The sequence below is a fragment of the Scyliorhinus torazame genome, chromosome 11, assembly GCF_047496885.1.
Source record: "Scyliorhinus torazame isolate Kashiwa2021f chromosome 11, sScyTor2.1, whole genome shotgun sequence".
In the NCBI taxonomy this organism is placed as follows: Eukaryota; Metazoa; Chordata; class Chondrichthyes; order Carcharhiniformes; family Scyliorhinidae; genus Scyliorhinus; species Scyliorhinus torazame.
Window position 1 is genome coordinate 184,463,737 of NC_092717.1, and position 15,910 is coordinate 184,479,646.

General features: G+C 49.2%; 1 protein-coding gene across 3 annotated transcripts in view; it reads left to right on the top strand.

Moving 5' to 3' along the window:
* LOC140385704 (D-serine dehydratase) overlaps nt 1-15,910 on the top strand; it is a 227,584-nt gene that overhangs the window by 143,444 nt on the left and 68,230 nt on the right. For all 3 annotated transcript variants that reach the window (XM_072468143.1, XM_072468142.1, XM_072468144.1), the window contains exon 6: nt 4,271-4,460. In XM_072468143.1, coding sequence (XP_072324244.1) covers nt 4,271-4,460 — 190 coding nt within the window. The remainder of the gene's footprint in view (nt 1-4,270; nt 4,461-15,910) is intronic.

Consider the following 15,910-nt stretch of genomic DNA (forward strand, 5'->3'; position numbering starts at 1 on the left):
TTGGTCCTAGGCTTTAGAATAAGAAACTAATTCAAATCCATCTCTTTAACCACATTTTAACCATCATTCCTATTATTTCCTCTTTTGGCTTATTGTCACCTTTATCCAACTATGCTTCTGTGAAGGGCTTTTCGATATGGAAGTAGTTGAACGTTGGCCAGGACACGAGGCCTACTCTTATTGAAATCAAGTCTGGGGTTTCTTACTCCCAGCTGGACAGGAAAACTAGGCCCTATATCACCCACATATATCTCACTGCATGATGGGTATTGATTACATTGGAGAGGGTGCAGAGGAGATCACAAGGAAGTTGTCTAGGCTGGAGCATTTCAGCTATCTGAAATGGATAGGCTGGGGTGTTTTTCTTGGAGCAGAGAAGGCTGAGGAGGGAGAAGATTGAGGTTTGTAAGATTATAAGGGGCATAGGTAGAGTGGACAGGAAAGAAATGTTCCCCTCAGCGGAGGGGTCAATAATCAGGGGGCACTGATTTAAGGGCAGGAGGGTGAGTTGGGAGACGAGGAAAAACATTTTCACCCAGAGGATGGTTGGAATCTGGACCTCACTGTCTGAAAGGGCGGTAGAGGCGGGAACTCTTCCAACATTTAAGAAATATCTAGATAAGCACTTGAAACACCATAGCTTACAAGACTACAGGGATAGTGTTGGAAAATGGAATTAGAACAGAGAGGTGCTTGATGGCCGGCATGGACATGATGGGCCGAAGGGACCTCTTCCGTGCTGTAAAAACTCCCTGACTCAATGAATCAAATCTGTGATAGTGCAGCACTCCTTAAACACAGGTGTGTCAGCATGGATTATGTGCTCAAATCCTGGAATGATGTTTCAAACCACTATACTCTGACAGTCAACTAAATCACTCTGAAGAAGAAGAAATGTACAGCACAGGAACAGGCCCTTCAGCCCTCCAAGCCCGTGCCGACCATGCTGCCCGACTAAACTACAATCTTCTACACTTCCTGGGTCCGTATCCCTCTATTCCCATCCTATTCATGTATTTGTTAAGATGCCCCTTAAATGTCACTATCGTCCCTGCTTCCACCACCTCCTCCGGTAGCGAGTTCCAGGCACCCACTACCCTCTGCGTAAAAAACTTGCCTCGTACATCTACTCTAAACCTTGCCCCTCTCACCTTAAACCTATGCCCCCTAGTAATTGACCCCTCTACCCTGGGGAAAAGCCTCTGACTATCCACTCTGTCTTTGCCCCTCATAATTTTGTATACCTCTATCAGGTCTCCCCTCATCCTCCTTCGTTCCAGTGAGAACAAACCAAGTTTATTCAACCGCTCCTCATAGCTAATGCCCTCCATACCAGGCAACATTCTGGTAAATCTCTTCTGCACCCTCTCTAAAGCCTCCACATCCTTCTGGTAGTGTGGCGACCAGAATTGAACACTATACTCCAAGTGTGGCCTAACTAAGGTTCTATACAGCTGCAACATGACTTGCCAATTCTTATACTCAATGCCCCGGCCAATGAAGGCAAGCATGCCGTATGCCTTCTTGACTACCTTCTCCACCTGTGTTGCCCCTTTCAATGACCTGTGGACCTGTACTCCTAGATCTCTTTGACTTTCAATACTCTTGAGGGTTCTACCATTCACCGTATATTCCCTACCTGCATTAGACCTTCCAAAATGCATTACCTCACATTTGTCCGGATTAAACTCCATCTGCCATCTCTCCACCCAAGTCTCCAAACAATCTAAATCCTGCTGTATCCTCCGACAGTCCTCATCGCTATCCGCAATTCCACCAACCTTTGTGTCGTCTGCAAACTTACTAATCAGACCAGTTACATTTTCCTCCAAATCATTTATATATACTACAAAGAGCAAAGGCCCCAGCACTGATCCCTGTGGAACACCACTGGTCACAGCCCTCCATTTAGAAAAGCATCCTTCCATTGTTACTCTCTGCCTTCTATGGCCTAGCCAGTTCTGTATCCACCTTGCCAGCTCACCCCTGATCCCGTGTGACTTCACCTTTTGTACTAGTCTACCATGAGGGACCTTGTCAAAGGCCTTACTGAAGTCCATATAGACACCATCCACTGCCCTACCTGCATCAATCACCTTAGTGACCTCCTCAAAAAACTCTATCAAGTTAGTGAGACACGACCCCCCCTTCACAAAACCGTGCTGCCTCTCACTAATACGTCCATTTGCTTCCAAATGGGAGTAGATCCTGTCTCGAAGAATTCTCTCCAGTAATTTCCCTACCACTGAAGTAAGGCTCACCGGCCTGTAGTTCCCGGGATTATCCTTGCTACCCTTCTTAAACAGAGGAACAACATTGGCTATTCTCCAGTCCTCCGGGACATCCCCCGAAGACAGCGAGGATCCAAAGATTTCCGTCAAGGCCTCAGCAATTTCCTCTCCAGCCCCCATCAGGCCCTGGAGACTTATCTACCTTAATATTTTTTAAGACACCCAACACCTCTTCTTTTTGGATCTCAATGTGACCCAGGCTATCTACACACCCTTCTCCAGACTCAACATCTACCAATTCCTTCTCTTTGGTGAATACTGATGCAAAGTATTCATTTAGTACCTCGCCCATTTCCTCTGGCTCCACACATAGATTCCCTTGCCTATCCTTCAGTGGGCCAACCCTTTCCCTGGCTACCCTCTTGCTTTTTATGTACGTGTAAAAAGCCTTGGGATTTTCCTGAACCCTATTTGCCAATGACTTTTCGTGACCCCTTCTAGCCCTCCTGACTCCTTGCTTAAGTTCCTTCCTACTTTCCTTATATTCCACGCAGGCTTCGTCTGTTCCCAGCCTTTTAGCCCTGATAAATGCCTCCTTTTTCTTTTTGACGAGGCCTACAATATCTCTCGTCATCCAAGGTTCCCGAAAATTGCCGTATTTATCCTTCTTCCTCACAGGAACATGCCGGTCCTGAATCCCTTTCAACTGCCACGTGAAAGTCTCCCACATGTCAGTCCGCCCCCAATCTATGTTCTTCAGTTCCCGCCTAATATTGTTATAATTAGCCTTCCCCCAATTTAGCACATTCATCCTAGGACCACTCTTATCCTTGTCCACCAGTACTTTAAAACTTACTGAATTGTGGTCACTGTTACCGAAATGCTCCCCTACTGAAACATCTACCACCTGGCCGGGCTCATTCCCCAATACCAGGTTCAGTACCGCCCCTTCCCTAGTTGGACTGTCTACATATTGTTTTAAGAAGCCCTCCTGGATGCTCCTTACAAACTCCGCCCCGTCTAAGCCCCTGGCATTAAGTGAGTCCCAGTCAATATTGGGGAAGTTGAAGTCTCCCATCACCACAACCCTGTTGTTTTTACTCTTTTCCAAAATCTGTCTACCTATCTGCTCTTCTATCTCCCGCTGGCTGTTGGGAGGCCTGTAGTAAACCCCCAACATTGTGGCTGCACCCTTCTTATTCCTGATCTCTACCCATATAGCCTCACTGCCCTCTGAGGTGTCCTCTCGCAGTACAGCTGTGATATTCTCCCGAACCAGTAGCGCAACTCCGCCTCCCCTTTTACATCCCCCTCTATCCCGCCTGAAACATCTAAATCCTGGAACGTTTAGCTGCCAATCCTGCCCTTCCCTCAACCAGGTCTCTGTAATGGCAACAATATCATAGTTCCAAGTACTAATCCAAGCTCTAAGTTCATCTGCCTTACCATTCTTGCATTAATACATACGCACTTCAGGCCACCAGACCCGCTGTGTTCAGCAACTTCTCCCTGTCTGCTCTGCCTCAGAGCCACACTGTCCCTATTCCCTAGTTCTCCCTCATTGCTCTCACCTTCTGACCTATTGCTCCCGTGCCCACCCCCCTGCCATACTAGTTGGGCGGTGATATAATGGATTGGGTGGGTGGAGCTGTCTTGTTGTGGGACAACAGCAAACCCTAATTTGCCATAATGATGTACAAAACCCAAATTGCTCCCAACGATCCTCCTAACCGTGTATAGATATGACTCAGATATGTTTCTGTCCACGGTAGTCGTAGGGTAGTGGGTGCCTGGAACTCGTTGCCGGAGGAGGTGGTTGAAGCAGGGATGATAGTGATATTTAAGGTGCATCTTGACAAATACATGAATAGGATGGGAATAGAGGGATACGGACCCAGGAAGTGTAGAAGATTGTACTTTAGACGGGCAGCATGGTCAGCACGGGCTTGGAGGGCCGAAGGGCCTTTTCCGGTGCTGTACTTTTCTTTGTTCTTTGTTCTTTGTCTCTGGGTATTCATTTTTGAACAATTTTCTCCTAGATGTCCAGCAGATGATGATTGGTTCCTGCCAGATGGACGACATTGCTGTGCGTGTGCAGACAAGGGTCATAGGTCACTACCCTCATCGGAACCAATTGTTGGTCGACTGTGGCTGGACGGCATTAAGCCTTCACAGTCTGGGAATGCTGCCAACAGGCTACGCAGTCATTGATGGTCACCCTGATCTGAAGTAAGAGAAACATGTTCATCAAACAGCATAAGAAGTCTCAGAAAGGGTGCACTTGGTGTGTGTAAAACAATCGGGACTTACGGGATGGGAATGATTATCTTCCCCGCGGTTCCCGCAGAGTACACGCTCCCCCGCTGAGGGGCGGGGGAACTCCATTTAGCATTGTGTAAAAGGTCGGCCAGGAAGGCACCGACCAGAGAGAGAGAGACCCAGTAGGGACCTACTGGGAAGTGTATGTACCGTAATTGTAAATAAATCAAAGATCTTTATTGTACTCGGTGTGGTCTCCCCCAGTCCTTATTAATGTGGGCCTCACAACAAAGTTATTTCTTGGCCTTGCATGATTTCTGACAATGCATTTCCCATGCTGAATCCAGGGATGCTCCGGCCAATTGGAACACTACTTCCGTGTGTTAGTTTAACTGTACTCTTTCTCTGGAAAGGGTAATTGCATGCTTTTTGGATCAATGGAGAAATACAGAGCGGTCTGACCAGGATTCTGCTGTCTCCAGGTTGACACCTCATTTGTCAGTCTGTCGGTTGCTGGCCCTGGCATGCTCTCCTGCACTCTTCATTGAAACAGGGTTGATCCCCTGGCTTGGTGTTAATGAAGAGTGGGGAAAATCCTGGGCCATGAGATTACAGATTGTAGCCGAGTACAGTTCTGTTGCTGCTGATGGCCTACAGTGCCTCATGGATGCCCAATCTTGAGTTGCAAAATCTGTTTATATTTCTTTACTTTTAACTCGACTATCCCATTAAGTCTTGCTCCATCATCCATGCTGTCATTTCAGCTTTCCTGCCTTCCACCCAATCACAGAACGTCCCTTTTATTCTTGCACCTAATCCCCTCTTTCTCTGTTTCTGTATTTCCTCCAAACTTTTTGCACCTCTGATTAAGGGGATTGAGGATATGGGGATCATTGGAGAAGATGGAAGTTGAGGCAGAAGATTACCATAGAACCCCCACAGTGCAGAAGGAGGTCATTCGGCCCATCGGGTCTACACCGAACCTCTGAAAGAGCACCTTACCTAAGTCCATTCCCCTGCCCCATCCTCGTAACCCCACCTAACCTGCACATCTTTGGACTGGGAGGAAACCGGAGTACCCAGAGGAAACCCACGGGGAGAACAAGTTACTCCACACAATCACCCAAGGCCGGAATTGAACCCTGTTCTGAATCTATCCTATTTAGCACGGTGGTAGTGCCACACAACACGATGGAGGGTATCTTCAATGAGAAGATGGGACTTTGTCTCCACAAGGACTGTCCTATCAATTACCGCCCTATCAATCTACTCTCAACCATCAGTAAAGTGATGAAGCGACCACCAACACTGCTATCAGGCAGCACTTACTCAGCAAAACTTGCTCCCTTATGCTCAGTTTGGTTTCTGCCATGGTCACTCAGCTCCTGACCTCATTACAGCCTTCGTTCAAACATGGACAAAAGAGCTAATCAAGGCAGCATTTGATCAAGTATGGCATCAAGGAGTCCCAGCAAAACTGGAGTCAATGGGAATCAGAGGAAAGCTCTCCACTGGTTGGAGTCATACCTGGCACAAAGGAAGATGGTTGTGGTGGTTGGATGTCAGTCATCTCAGCTCCAGGACATCACTGCAGGAGTTTCTCAGGGTAGCGTCCTAGGCCCAACCATCTTCAGCTGCTTCATCAATGACCTTCGTTCCATCATAGGATCAGAAGTGGGGATGTTTGGGGATGACTGCACGTATGTCCAGCACCATTCGTGACTCCTCAGACATTAAAGCAGTCCATGTGTAAATGCAGCAACACCTGGAAAATATGCGGGCTTGGGCTGACAAGAGGCAAGTAACATTCAAGCCACACAAGTGCCAGGCAAAGACCATCTCCAATAAGAGAGGCTCTAACGATCGCATCTTTACATTCAATGTCATTACCATCACTGAATCCCCACTAACATCCTCAGGGTTTACAATTGACCAGCTACTGAACTGGATTAGCCATATAAATATTGCGGCAGCAAGAGTAGGTCAGAGGCTAGGAATTCTACGGCGAGTAACTCACCTCCTGACTCCCACAGCCTGTCCAACATCTACAGGGCACAAATCAGAAGTGTGATGGAAACCCCCCACTTGCCTGGATGAGTGCAGCTCCAACAACACTCAAGAAGCTCGACACCATCCAGGACAAAGCATGCCACTTGATTGCTGCTCCTTCCACAAACATTCACTCCCGCCGCCACCGACACAGTGGTAGCCGTGTGTACCATCTACAAGATGCACTGCAGTAACTTACCAAGGTTCCTGAGGCAGCACCTTCCAAACCCACGACAACTACCAATTGTAGCCATCTGGGATGGCCACTTCCCGATTACAAAATGGACACTTTGCAAAGATTGCAGGGAAAATGGACAATACTAAGAAAACAAGCAGGTTCAGGGTTTGTCTGCATATTGGAGCCGCAGCTCCCAGACAAGACCAAAACTGCAAACTCATTAGCATACTAATGGCCCGTCTCCAGGAACAAAAGAGTAACATTTGAGTAACCGATACTAAGGCAGACACTCCGGCGTCAGAGGAGACCAGAACAAAGCAGGCCAACGGCCACCTAGGACACGCCCAGCCATCAGGGCACCCACCCCTTCAATGGAGGAAATTGATAGGAACGATTGAGAAACGGCCCAATTAATCGGGGCCAAGTTCAAGGCCCGCCCAAAAGCACGCGAAGCCCCTTTGGGTATAAGAAGGATCCCCCAAGAGAGAATCGTTCTCTTGGACCCGGCTCTCACCGAGGAGAGACCTGCCCAACAGCTGCACCAGAACAAGTAAGCCCAAGGTCAACGCACGCTACCAGACAGATGTTCTTAGCTGTTCCCCTTCACTACTTCAACCCCAGCAGCCTCAGAACCGAACAACGGCTATTGTTCCTCTGACTGAGTGGGCGCCCGAAGCTAAGTATAGGCTTTAGTAGTAGTGATAGTTTAGTCTGTAGTATTTGTGCATGAGTATATTTAACTGTGTGTGTAAATAAATAAGCATTTGACTTTGAACTAACTAACTGGTGCATCGAGTCTTTGATCAGTATTCGGTTTGAACCTTGTGGCGGTATCGAAAGATACCTGGCGACTCTAGAGCAAAATGTAATTAGAATTAAGGAAGGCAACCACATTGACCGCCATATTCAGAGCCAAATAAAGACAACTCAATTAGCAACATTTACTGGCGACCTCTGACGGGACTCGACCTAGAATTGGCCTAGTCACTCCGAGAGAACCCAAATTTGAATTGGAATCCAATTAGAAAGAGAAAAACCACAAGTGCAAGAACGATACTCATCATACCTCCGAGTTTCGAAAGTGTGTTAATGCATGCGTACTAACAGGGATATAAGGTAAACCTGAGAGATTTTGTTGCATAAAACTGTCGGGAGTTTTGTAGGCCGGAAATTAGCGTAAGCCATACCCATGTTTACATCACCACTTTATCACCCACGGTTCCAAATTCAGTAGAGAACCCTGAGAGAGAAAATGGCAATGAAGGCAATGGAACGCATTATGAACCCCCAAGAATTTAAGGTCGCAGCGACCAGTAGAGTAGGATAGTGGCCTGTATGGGAAGAGGAAATCAGAAAGTACCTCAAAGGGGAAGGATGGCCCCTTTGGAGCGAATTCTGCACGAATGACGAAACAGGTCCCAGGAGTATAGGACATACTTGGTGGGAGAACCTGTCAGAGATCCAGACGAAGAGCTTAGGGAAAGCTCGCAAGCCGATGGCAATCGTGTCCTGCTTGGCACAATTGCGAGGCACAGAGGAGGTCGTTAGGACCCTCCGTAGAGAGATTGAGGAGAGAGACAGAAATAGTGAGGGAGATGTGAGCGAATTTGAGAAGGAGAATAAGGATTTAAGAGAGCAGTTAGCAGCGAGGGACAGAGAGGTGGATGATGCCAAGTGGGCACACCAGTCTTGTCTCGCCCATTTGAGTAGTTTTCAGACCCAGTATGATAAGGCCTACCAGGACACATAACGTGCGGTCTTCGTAAGACAAGAAACCGAGCAACAGGTAGAGAAATTGCAGAAACAGTGCAATGATTTGAAAGCAGCCCTACGAGCCCTCCACACTTCCACGACGGAACAAAGGCAGAATTCCGTAGATCACGCAAAGTGCCGGAAGCAAATTGCAGACTTGCAATCTTTGCTTTCTGTCCAGGATGGGTTTCAAAGTACGTTTGGACTCCAGTTAGACCAGGAGAACGGCCCCGATTGGCAGAATTTAAATGAAACTGCCCACAGATACGTACATCGGACATGTACGCAAGAAAAGCCACAAAAGAGGAAAGCACCCCAACCCCCAACTGAACAGGCAGAACACACCTCCATGAACCCTGTAACCACACACCGCAGGGCTGCAGCAGAAGGAAATGCAGATTTCCTATATACAACCCCGTTAACCGTGACCCAATTACGGGACGCGTGTGGAAACATTACACCGTTACTTCCCACATCAGACCCCCACCAGTTTTTCGCTTGAGTTAAACAGTAGGCTACCATGTACGGCCTGGACGAAAAGGAGCAAGTGAAGCTCACAGTTTTAAGCCTCGACCCTTCAGTCGTGGCAACCCTTCCCAACCCACAGAATGTAGGAGGAGGCACACTCCAAGAAATGCACACAGCGATCCTGGATGTGATCAGCTATAAATGATCTGGACGAAGATATAGGTGGTCTGATGAGCACGTTTGCAGATGATACTAAGATTGGTGGAGTTGCAGATAGCGAGGAGGACTGTCAGAGAATACAGCAAAATAGATTGGAGAGTTGGGCAGAGAAATGGCAGATGGAGTTCAATCCAGGCAAATGCGAGGTGATGCATTTTGGAAGATCTAATTCAAGAACGGACTATACGGTCAATGGAAGAGTCCTGGGGAAAATTGATGTACAGAGAGATCTGGGAGTTCAGGTCCATTGTACCCTGAAGGTGGCAACACAGGTCGATAGGGTGGTCAAGAAGGCATACAGCATGCTTGCCTTCATCGGACGGGGTATTGAGTACAAGAGTCGGCAGGTCATGTTATAGTTGTATAGGACTTTGGTTAGGTCACATTTGGAATACTACGTGCAGTTCTGGTCGCCACATTACCAGAAGGATGTGGATGCTTTAGAGAGGGTGCAGAGGAGGTTCACCAGGATGTCGCCTGTTATGGAGGGTGCTAGCTATGAAGAAAGGTTGATTAGATTAGGATTGTTTTCGTTGGAAAGACGGAGGTTGAGGGGGTCCTGATTGAGGTCTACAAAATTATGAGAGGTATGGACAGGGTGGATAGAAACAAGCTTTTTCCAAGAGTGGGGGTGTCAATTACAAGGGGTCACAATTTCAAGGTTAGAGGGGGAAGGTTTAAGGGCGATGTGTGTGGAAAGTTTTTTATGCAGAGGGTGGTGGGTGCCTGGACCGCTTTGCCAGCAAAGGTGGTAGAGGCGGACATGATAGCATCATTTAAGATGCATCTAGACAGATATATGAACGGGTGGGGAACAGAGGGAAGTAGATCCTTGGAAAATAGAAGGCAGGTTTAGATAAAGGATCTGGATCGGCGCAGGCTGGGCGGGCCGAAGGGCCTGTTCCTGTGCTGTAATTTTCTTGGTTCTTTGTTCTTTATAACAGAGGATACCCCGTAGAAAGCCTAAACAAGTGTAGGCAAAAGAAAACAGAGCACCCCACAGCATTTGCTGGACGCTTGTGGATACATTTCATAGCAATATTTGGAGAGTTAGCCCGTGCCCATTTGTCCGCAGATAATATGGCCAAATGGACTCGAATCCTAGTCTCTCATGCGACAGAGGCAGGACAGAGAGCTTGCGCAAATTACGACCCCTCAGACGAGGCCCACAACGAGAAATAGGTTTTGCAAAGATTGTCCCGCACTTGGGAACAATCCGTCCAAGGCAAAACGACATTTGCTAAACCAGAGGAAGAACAGGCAGACATGAATCCAGTTAAAGCGCACCAGAACCCCGCATGGGTAAATGTGGGCAGGAACAGCCCACCACAACCAAAATCCCAGGAATGTTACAACTGTGGACAATTAGGACACTTTGCACGAGAGTGCAACGCGCCCCAAAAGCAGCAGAGAAACCAACAGACAGGCACCCTAAATAATAATAGGGCAAAGCCAATCCATAGCATTAGCGCCCATTCAGAGAACATAGACATGAACGGCACCGACTGACGGTGTTCGTGTCCTCAACGTGGGTCTGCGACACCCTTTGGGACAAGTCCAGTAGACCGGTCGTAGCAGGCAAAGTTCGGGGCACCCCGTAGAATTTCTTTGGGACACAGGAGGGTCCCGCACCACGCTCAATTCCTCTACGATGTTTCAACGAGACACATGGTCCACAACAGACACCACGCTCAATTCCTCTACGATGTTTCAACGAGACACATGGTCCACATCACACTCAGCGGCTTTTCAGGTCATTTACTAAATATTTTATTGAAAATTTTTGGTCAACCAACACAGTACATTGTGCATCCTTTACACAATATTATAACAACACAAATAACAATGACCTATTTTATAAACAAAAAATGAATAAATAATAAATAACAAAAATGAAAACTAGCCCTAATTGGCAACTGCCTTGTCACAAGTAACACTCTCCAAAAATATAATTTAACAGTCCAATATATAATTATCTGTAGCAACGACCTATACATACTATACAGTATATATTAACAACCCTGAGAGTCCTTCTGGTTCCTCCTCCCCCCCCCCCCCCCCCCCCCCCCCCCACCCCCCCCGATCCTGGGCTGCTGCTGCTGCCTTCTTTTTCCCATTCCGTCTATCTTTCTGCGAGGTATTCGACGAACGGTTGCCACCGCCTGGTGAACCCTTGAGCCGACCCCCTTAGGACGAACTTAATCCGCTCTAGCTTTATAAACCCCGCCATGTCATTTATCCAGGTCTCCACCCCCGGGGGCTTGGCTTCTTTCCACATTAGCAATATCCTGCGCCGGGCTACTAGGGACGCAAAGGCCAAAACATCGGCCTCTCTCGCCTCCTGCACGCCCGGCTCTTGTGCAACCCCAAATATAGCCAACCCCCAGCTTGGTTCGACCCGGACTCCTACTACTTTTGAAAGCACCTTTGTCACCCCCATCCAAAACCCCTGTAGTGCCGGGCATGACCAAAACATATGGGTATGATTCGCTGGGCTTCTCGAGCACCTCGCACACCTATCCTCCACCCCAAAAAATTTACTGAGCCGTGCTCCAGTCATATGTGCCCTGTGTAATACCTTAAACTGAATCAGGCTTAGCCTGGCACACGAGGACGACGAGTTTACCCTGCTTAGGGCATCTGCCCACAGCCCCTCCTCGATCTCCTCCCCCAGCTCTTCTTCCCATTTCCCTTTTAGTTCATCTACCATAGTCTCCCCTTCGTCCCTCATTTCCCTATATATATCTGACACCTTACCATCCCCCACCCATGTCTTTGAGATCACTCTGTCCTGCACCTCTTGTGTCGGGAGCTGCGGGAATTCCCTCACCTGTTGCCTCGCAAAAGCCCTCAGTTGCATATACCTGAATGCATTCCCTTGGGGCAACATCATATTTCTCGGTCAGCACTCCCAGACTCGCGAACTTCCCATCCACAAACAGATCTTTCAGTTGCGTTATTCCTGCTCTTTGCCACATTCCATATCCCCCATCCATTCCCCCCGGGGCAAACCTATGGTTGTTTCTTATCGGGGACCCCCCCAAGGCTCCAGTCTTTCCCCTATGCCGTCTCCACTGTCCCCAAATCTTCAGTGTAGCCACCACCACCGGGCTTGTGGTGTAGTTCCTCGGTGAGAACGGCAATGGGGCTGTCACCATAGCCTGTAGGCTAGTCCCCCTACAGGACGCCCTCTCTAATCTCTTCCACGCCGCTCCCTCCTCCTCTCCCATCCACTTACTCACCATTGAAATATTAGCGGCCCAATAATACTCACTTAGGCTCGGTAGTGCCAGCCCCCCCCTATCCCTGCTACGCTGTAAGAATCCCTTCCTCACTCTCGGGGTCTTCCCGGCCCACACAAAACCCATGATGCTCTTTTCAATCCTTTTTAAAAAAGCCTTCGTGATCACCACCGGGAGGCACTGAAACACAAAGAGGAATCTCGGGAGGACCACCATCTTAACCGCCTGCACCCTCCCTGCCAGTGACAGGGATACCATATCCCATCTCTTAAAATCCTCCTCCATTTGTTCCACCAACCGTGTTAAATTTAACCTATGCAATGTGCCCCAATTCTTGGCTATCTGGATCCCCAGGTAACGAAAGTCCCCTGTTACCTTCCTCAACGGTAGGGCCTCTATTTCTCTAATCTGCTCCCCTGGATGCACCACAAACAACTCACTTTTCCCCATGTTCAATTTATACCCTGAAAAATCCCCAAACTCCCCAAGTATCCGTATCCCCTCCGCCGGGTCTGCCACGTATAGTAGCAAATCGTCCGCATACAAAGATACCCGGTGTTCTTCTCCTCCTCTAAGTACTCCCCTCCACTTCTTGGAACCCCTCAACGCTATCGCCAGGGGCTCAATTGCCAGTGCAAACAATAATGGGGACAAAGGGCATCCCTGCCTTGTCCCTCTATGGAGCCGAAAATATGCAGATCCCCGTCCATTCGTGACCACGCTCGCCACTGGGGCCCTATACAACAGCTGCACCCATCTAACATACCCCTCTCCAAAACCAAATCTCCTCAACACCTCCCACAAATAATCCCACTCCACTCTATCAAATGCTTTCTCGGCATCCATCGCCACTACTATCTCCGTTTCTCCCTCTGGTGGGGCCATCATCATTACCCCTAACAACCTCCGTATATTCGTGTTCAGCTGTCTCCCCTTCACAAACCCAGTTTGGTCCTCGTGGACCACCCCCGGGACACATTCCTCTATTCTCATTGCCATTACCTTGGCCAGGACCTTGGCATCTACATTTAGGAGGGAAATAGGTCTATAGGACCCGCATTGTAGCGGGTCCTTTTCCTTCTTTAAGAGAAGCGATATCGTTGCTTCAGACATAGTCGGGGGCAGTTGTCCCCTTTCCTTTGCCTCATTAAAGGTCCTCGTCAGTACCGGGGCGAGCAAGTCCACATATTTTCTATAGAATTCGACTGGGAATCCATCCGGTCCCGGGGCCTTTCCCGCCTGCATGCTCCTAATTCCTTTCACCACTTCTTCTACCTCGATCTGTGCTCCCAGTCCCACCCTTTCCTGCTCTTCCACCTTGGGAAATTCCAGCCGATCCAAGAAGCCCATCATTCTCTCCCTCCCATCCGGGGGTTGAGCTTCATATAATTTTTTATAAAATGTCTTGAACACTCCATTCACTCTCTCCGCTCCCCGCTCCATCTCTCCTTCCTCATCCCTCACTCCCCCTATTTCCCTCACTGCTCCCCTTTTCCTCAATTGGTGTGCCAGCAACCTGCTCGCCTTCTCCCCATATTCGTACTGTACACCCTGTGCCTTCCTCCATTGTGCCTCTGCAGTGCCTGTAGTCAGCAAGTCAAATTCTACATGTAGCCTTTGCCTTTCCCTGTACAGTCCCTCCTCCGGTGCTTCCGCATATTGTCTGTCCACCCTCAAAAGTTCTTGCAGCAACCGCTCCCGTTCCTTACTCCCTGCTTCCCTTTATGTGCCCTTATTGATATCAGCTCCCCTCTAACCACCGCCTTCAACGCCTCCCAGACCACTCCCACCTGGACCTCCCCATTATCATTGAGTTCCAAGTACTTTTCAATGCACCCCCTCACCCTTAGACACACCCCCTCATCTGCCATTAGTCCCATGTCCATTCTCCAGGGTGGGCGCCCTCCTGTTTCCTCCCCTATCTCCAAGTCCACCCAGTGTGGAGCGTGATCCGAAATGGCTATAGCCGTATACTCCGTTCCCCTCACCTTCGGGATCAATGCCCTACCCAGCACAAAAAAGTCTATTCGCGAGTAGACTTTATGGACATAGGAGAAAAACGAGAACTCCTTACTCCTAGGTCTGCTAAATCTCCACGGGTCTACACCTCCCATCCGCTCCATAAAATCTTTAAGTACCTTGGCTGCTGCCGGCCTCCTTCCAGTCCTGGACTTCGACCTATCCAGCCCTGGTTCCAACACCGTATTAAAATCTCCCCCCATTATCAGCTTTCCCATCTCTAGGTCCGGAATGCGTCCTAGCATCCGCCTCATAAAATTGGCATCATCCCAGTTCGGGGCATATACGTTTACCAAAACCACCGTCTCCCCCTGTAGTTTGCCACTCACCATCACGTATCTGCCCCCGTTATCCGCCACTATAGTCTTTGCCTCGAACATTACCCGCTTCCCCACTAATATAGCCACCCCCCTGTTTTTCGCATCTAGCCCCGAATGGAACACCTGCCCCACCCATCCTTTGCGTAGCCTAACCTGGTCTATCAGTTTCAGGTGCGTTTCCTGTAACATAACCACATCTGCCTTAAGTTTCTTAAGGTGTGCGAGTACCCGTGCCCTCTTTATCGGCCCGTTCAGCCCTCTCACGTTCCACGTGATCAGCCGAGTTGGGGGGCTTCCTACCCCCCCCTTGTCGATTAGCCATCCCCTTTTTCCAGCTCCTCACCCGGTTCCCACGCAGCTGTATCTCCCCCAGGCGGTGCCCCCCCGCCCATCCTCTCCCATACCAGCTCCCCCCTCTCCCCAGCAGCAGCAACCCAGTAATTCCCCCCTCCCACCCCCCCCGCTAGATCCCCCGCTAGCGTAATTACTCCCCCCATGTTGCTCCCAGAAGTTAGCAAACTCTGGCTGACCTCGGCTTCCCCCCGTGACCTCGGCTCGCACCGTGCGACGCCCCCTCCTTCCTGCTTCTCTATTCCCGCCATGATTATCATAGCGCGGGAACCAAGCCCGCGCTTCTCCCTTGGCCCCGCCCCCAATGGCCAACGCCCCATCTCCTCCACCTCCCCTCCTCCCCCCATCACCACCTGTGGGAGAGAGAAAAGTTACCACATCGCAGGATTAGTACATAAAACCCCTCTTTGCCCCCCACATTCGCCCCACCACTTTGTTCGAACGTTCTTTTTAATAACCCACTCATTCCAGTTTTTCTTCCACAATAAAAGTCCACGCTTCATCCGCCGTCTCAAAGTAGTGGTGCCTCTCTCGATATGTGACCCACAGTCTTGCCGGTTGCAGCATTCCAAATTTTATCTTCTTTTTATGAAGCACCGCCTTGGCCCGATTAAAGCTCGCCCTCCTTCTCGCCACCTCCGCACTCCAGTCTTGATAAACGCGGATCACCGCGTTCTCCCATTTACTACTCCGAGTTTTCTTCGCCCATCTAAGGACCATTTCTCTATCCTTAAAACGGAGGAATCTCACCACTATGGCTCTGGGAATTTCTCCTGCTCTCGGTCCTCGCGCCATCACTCGGTATGCTCCCTCCACCTCCAA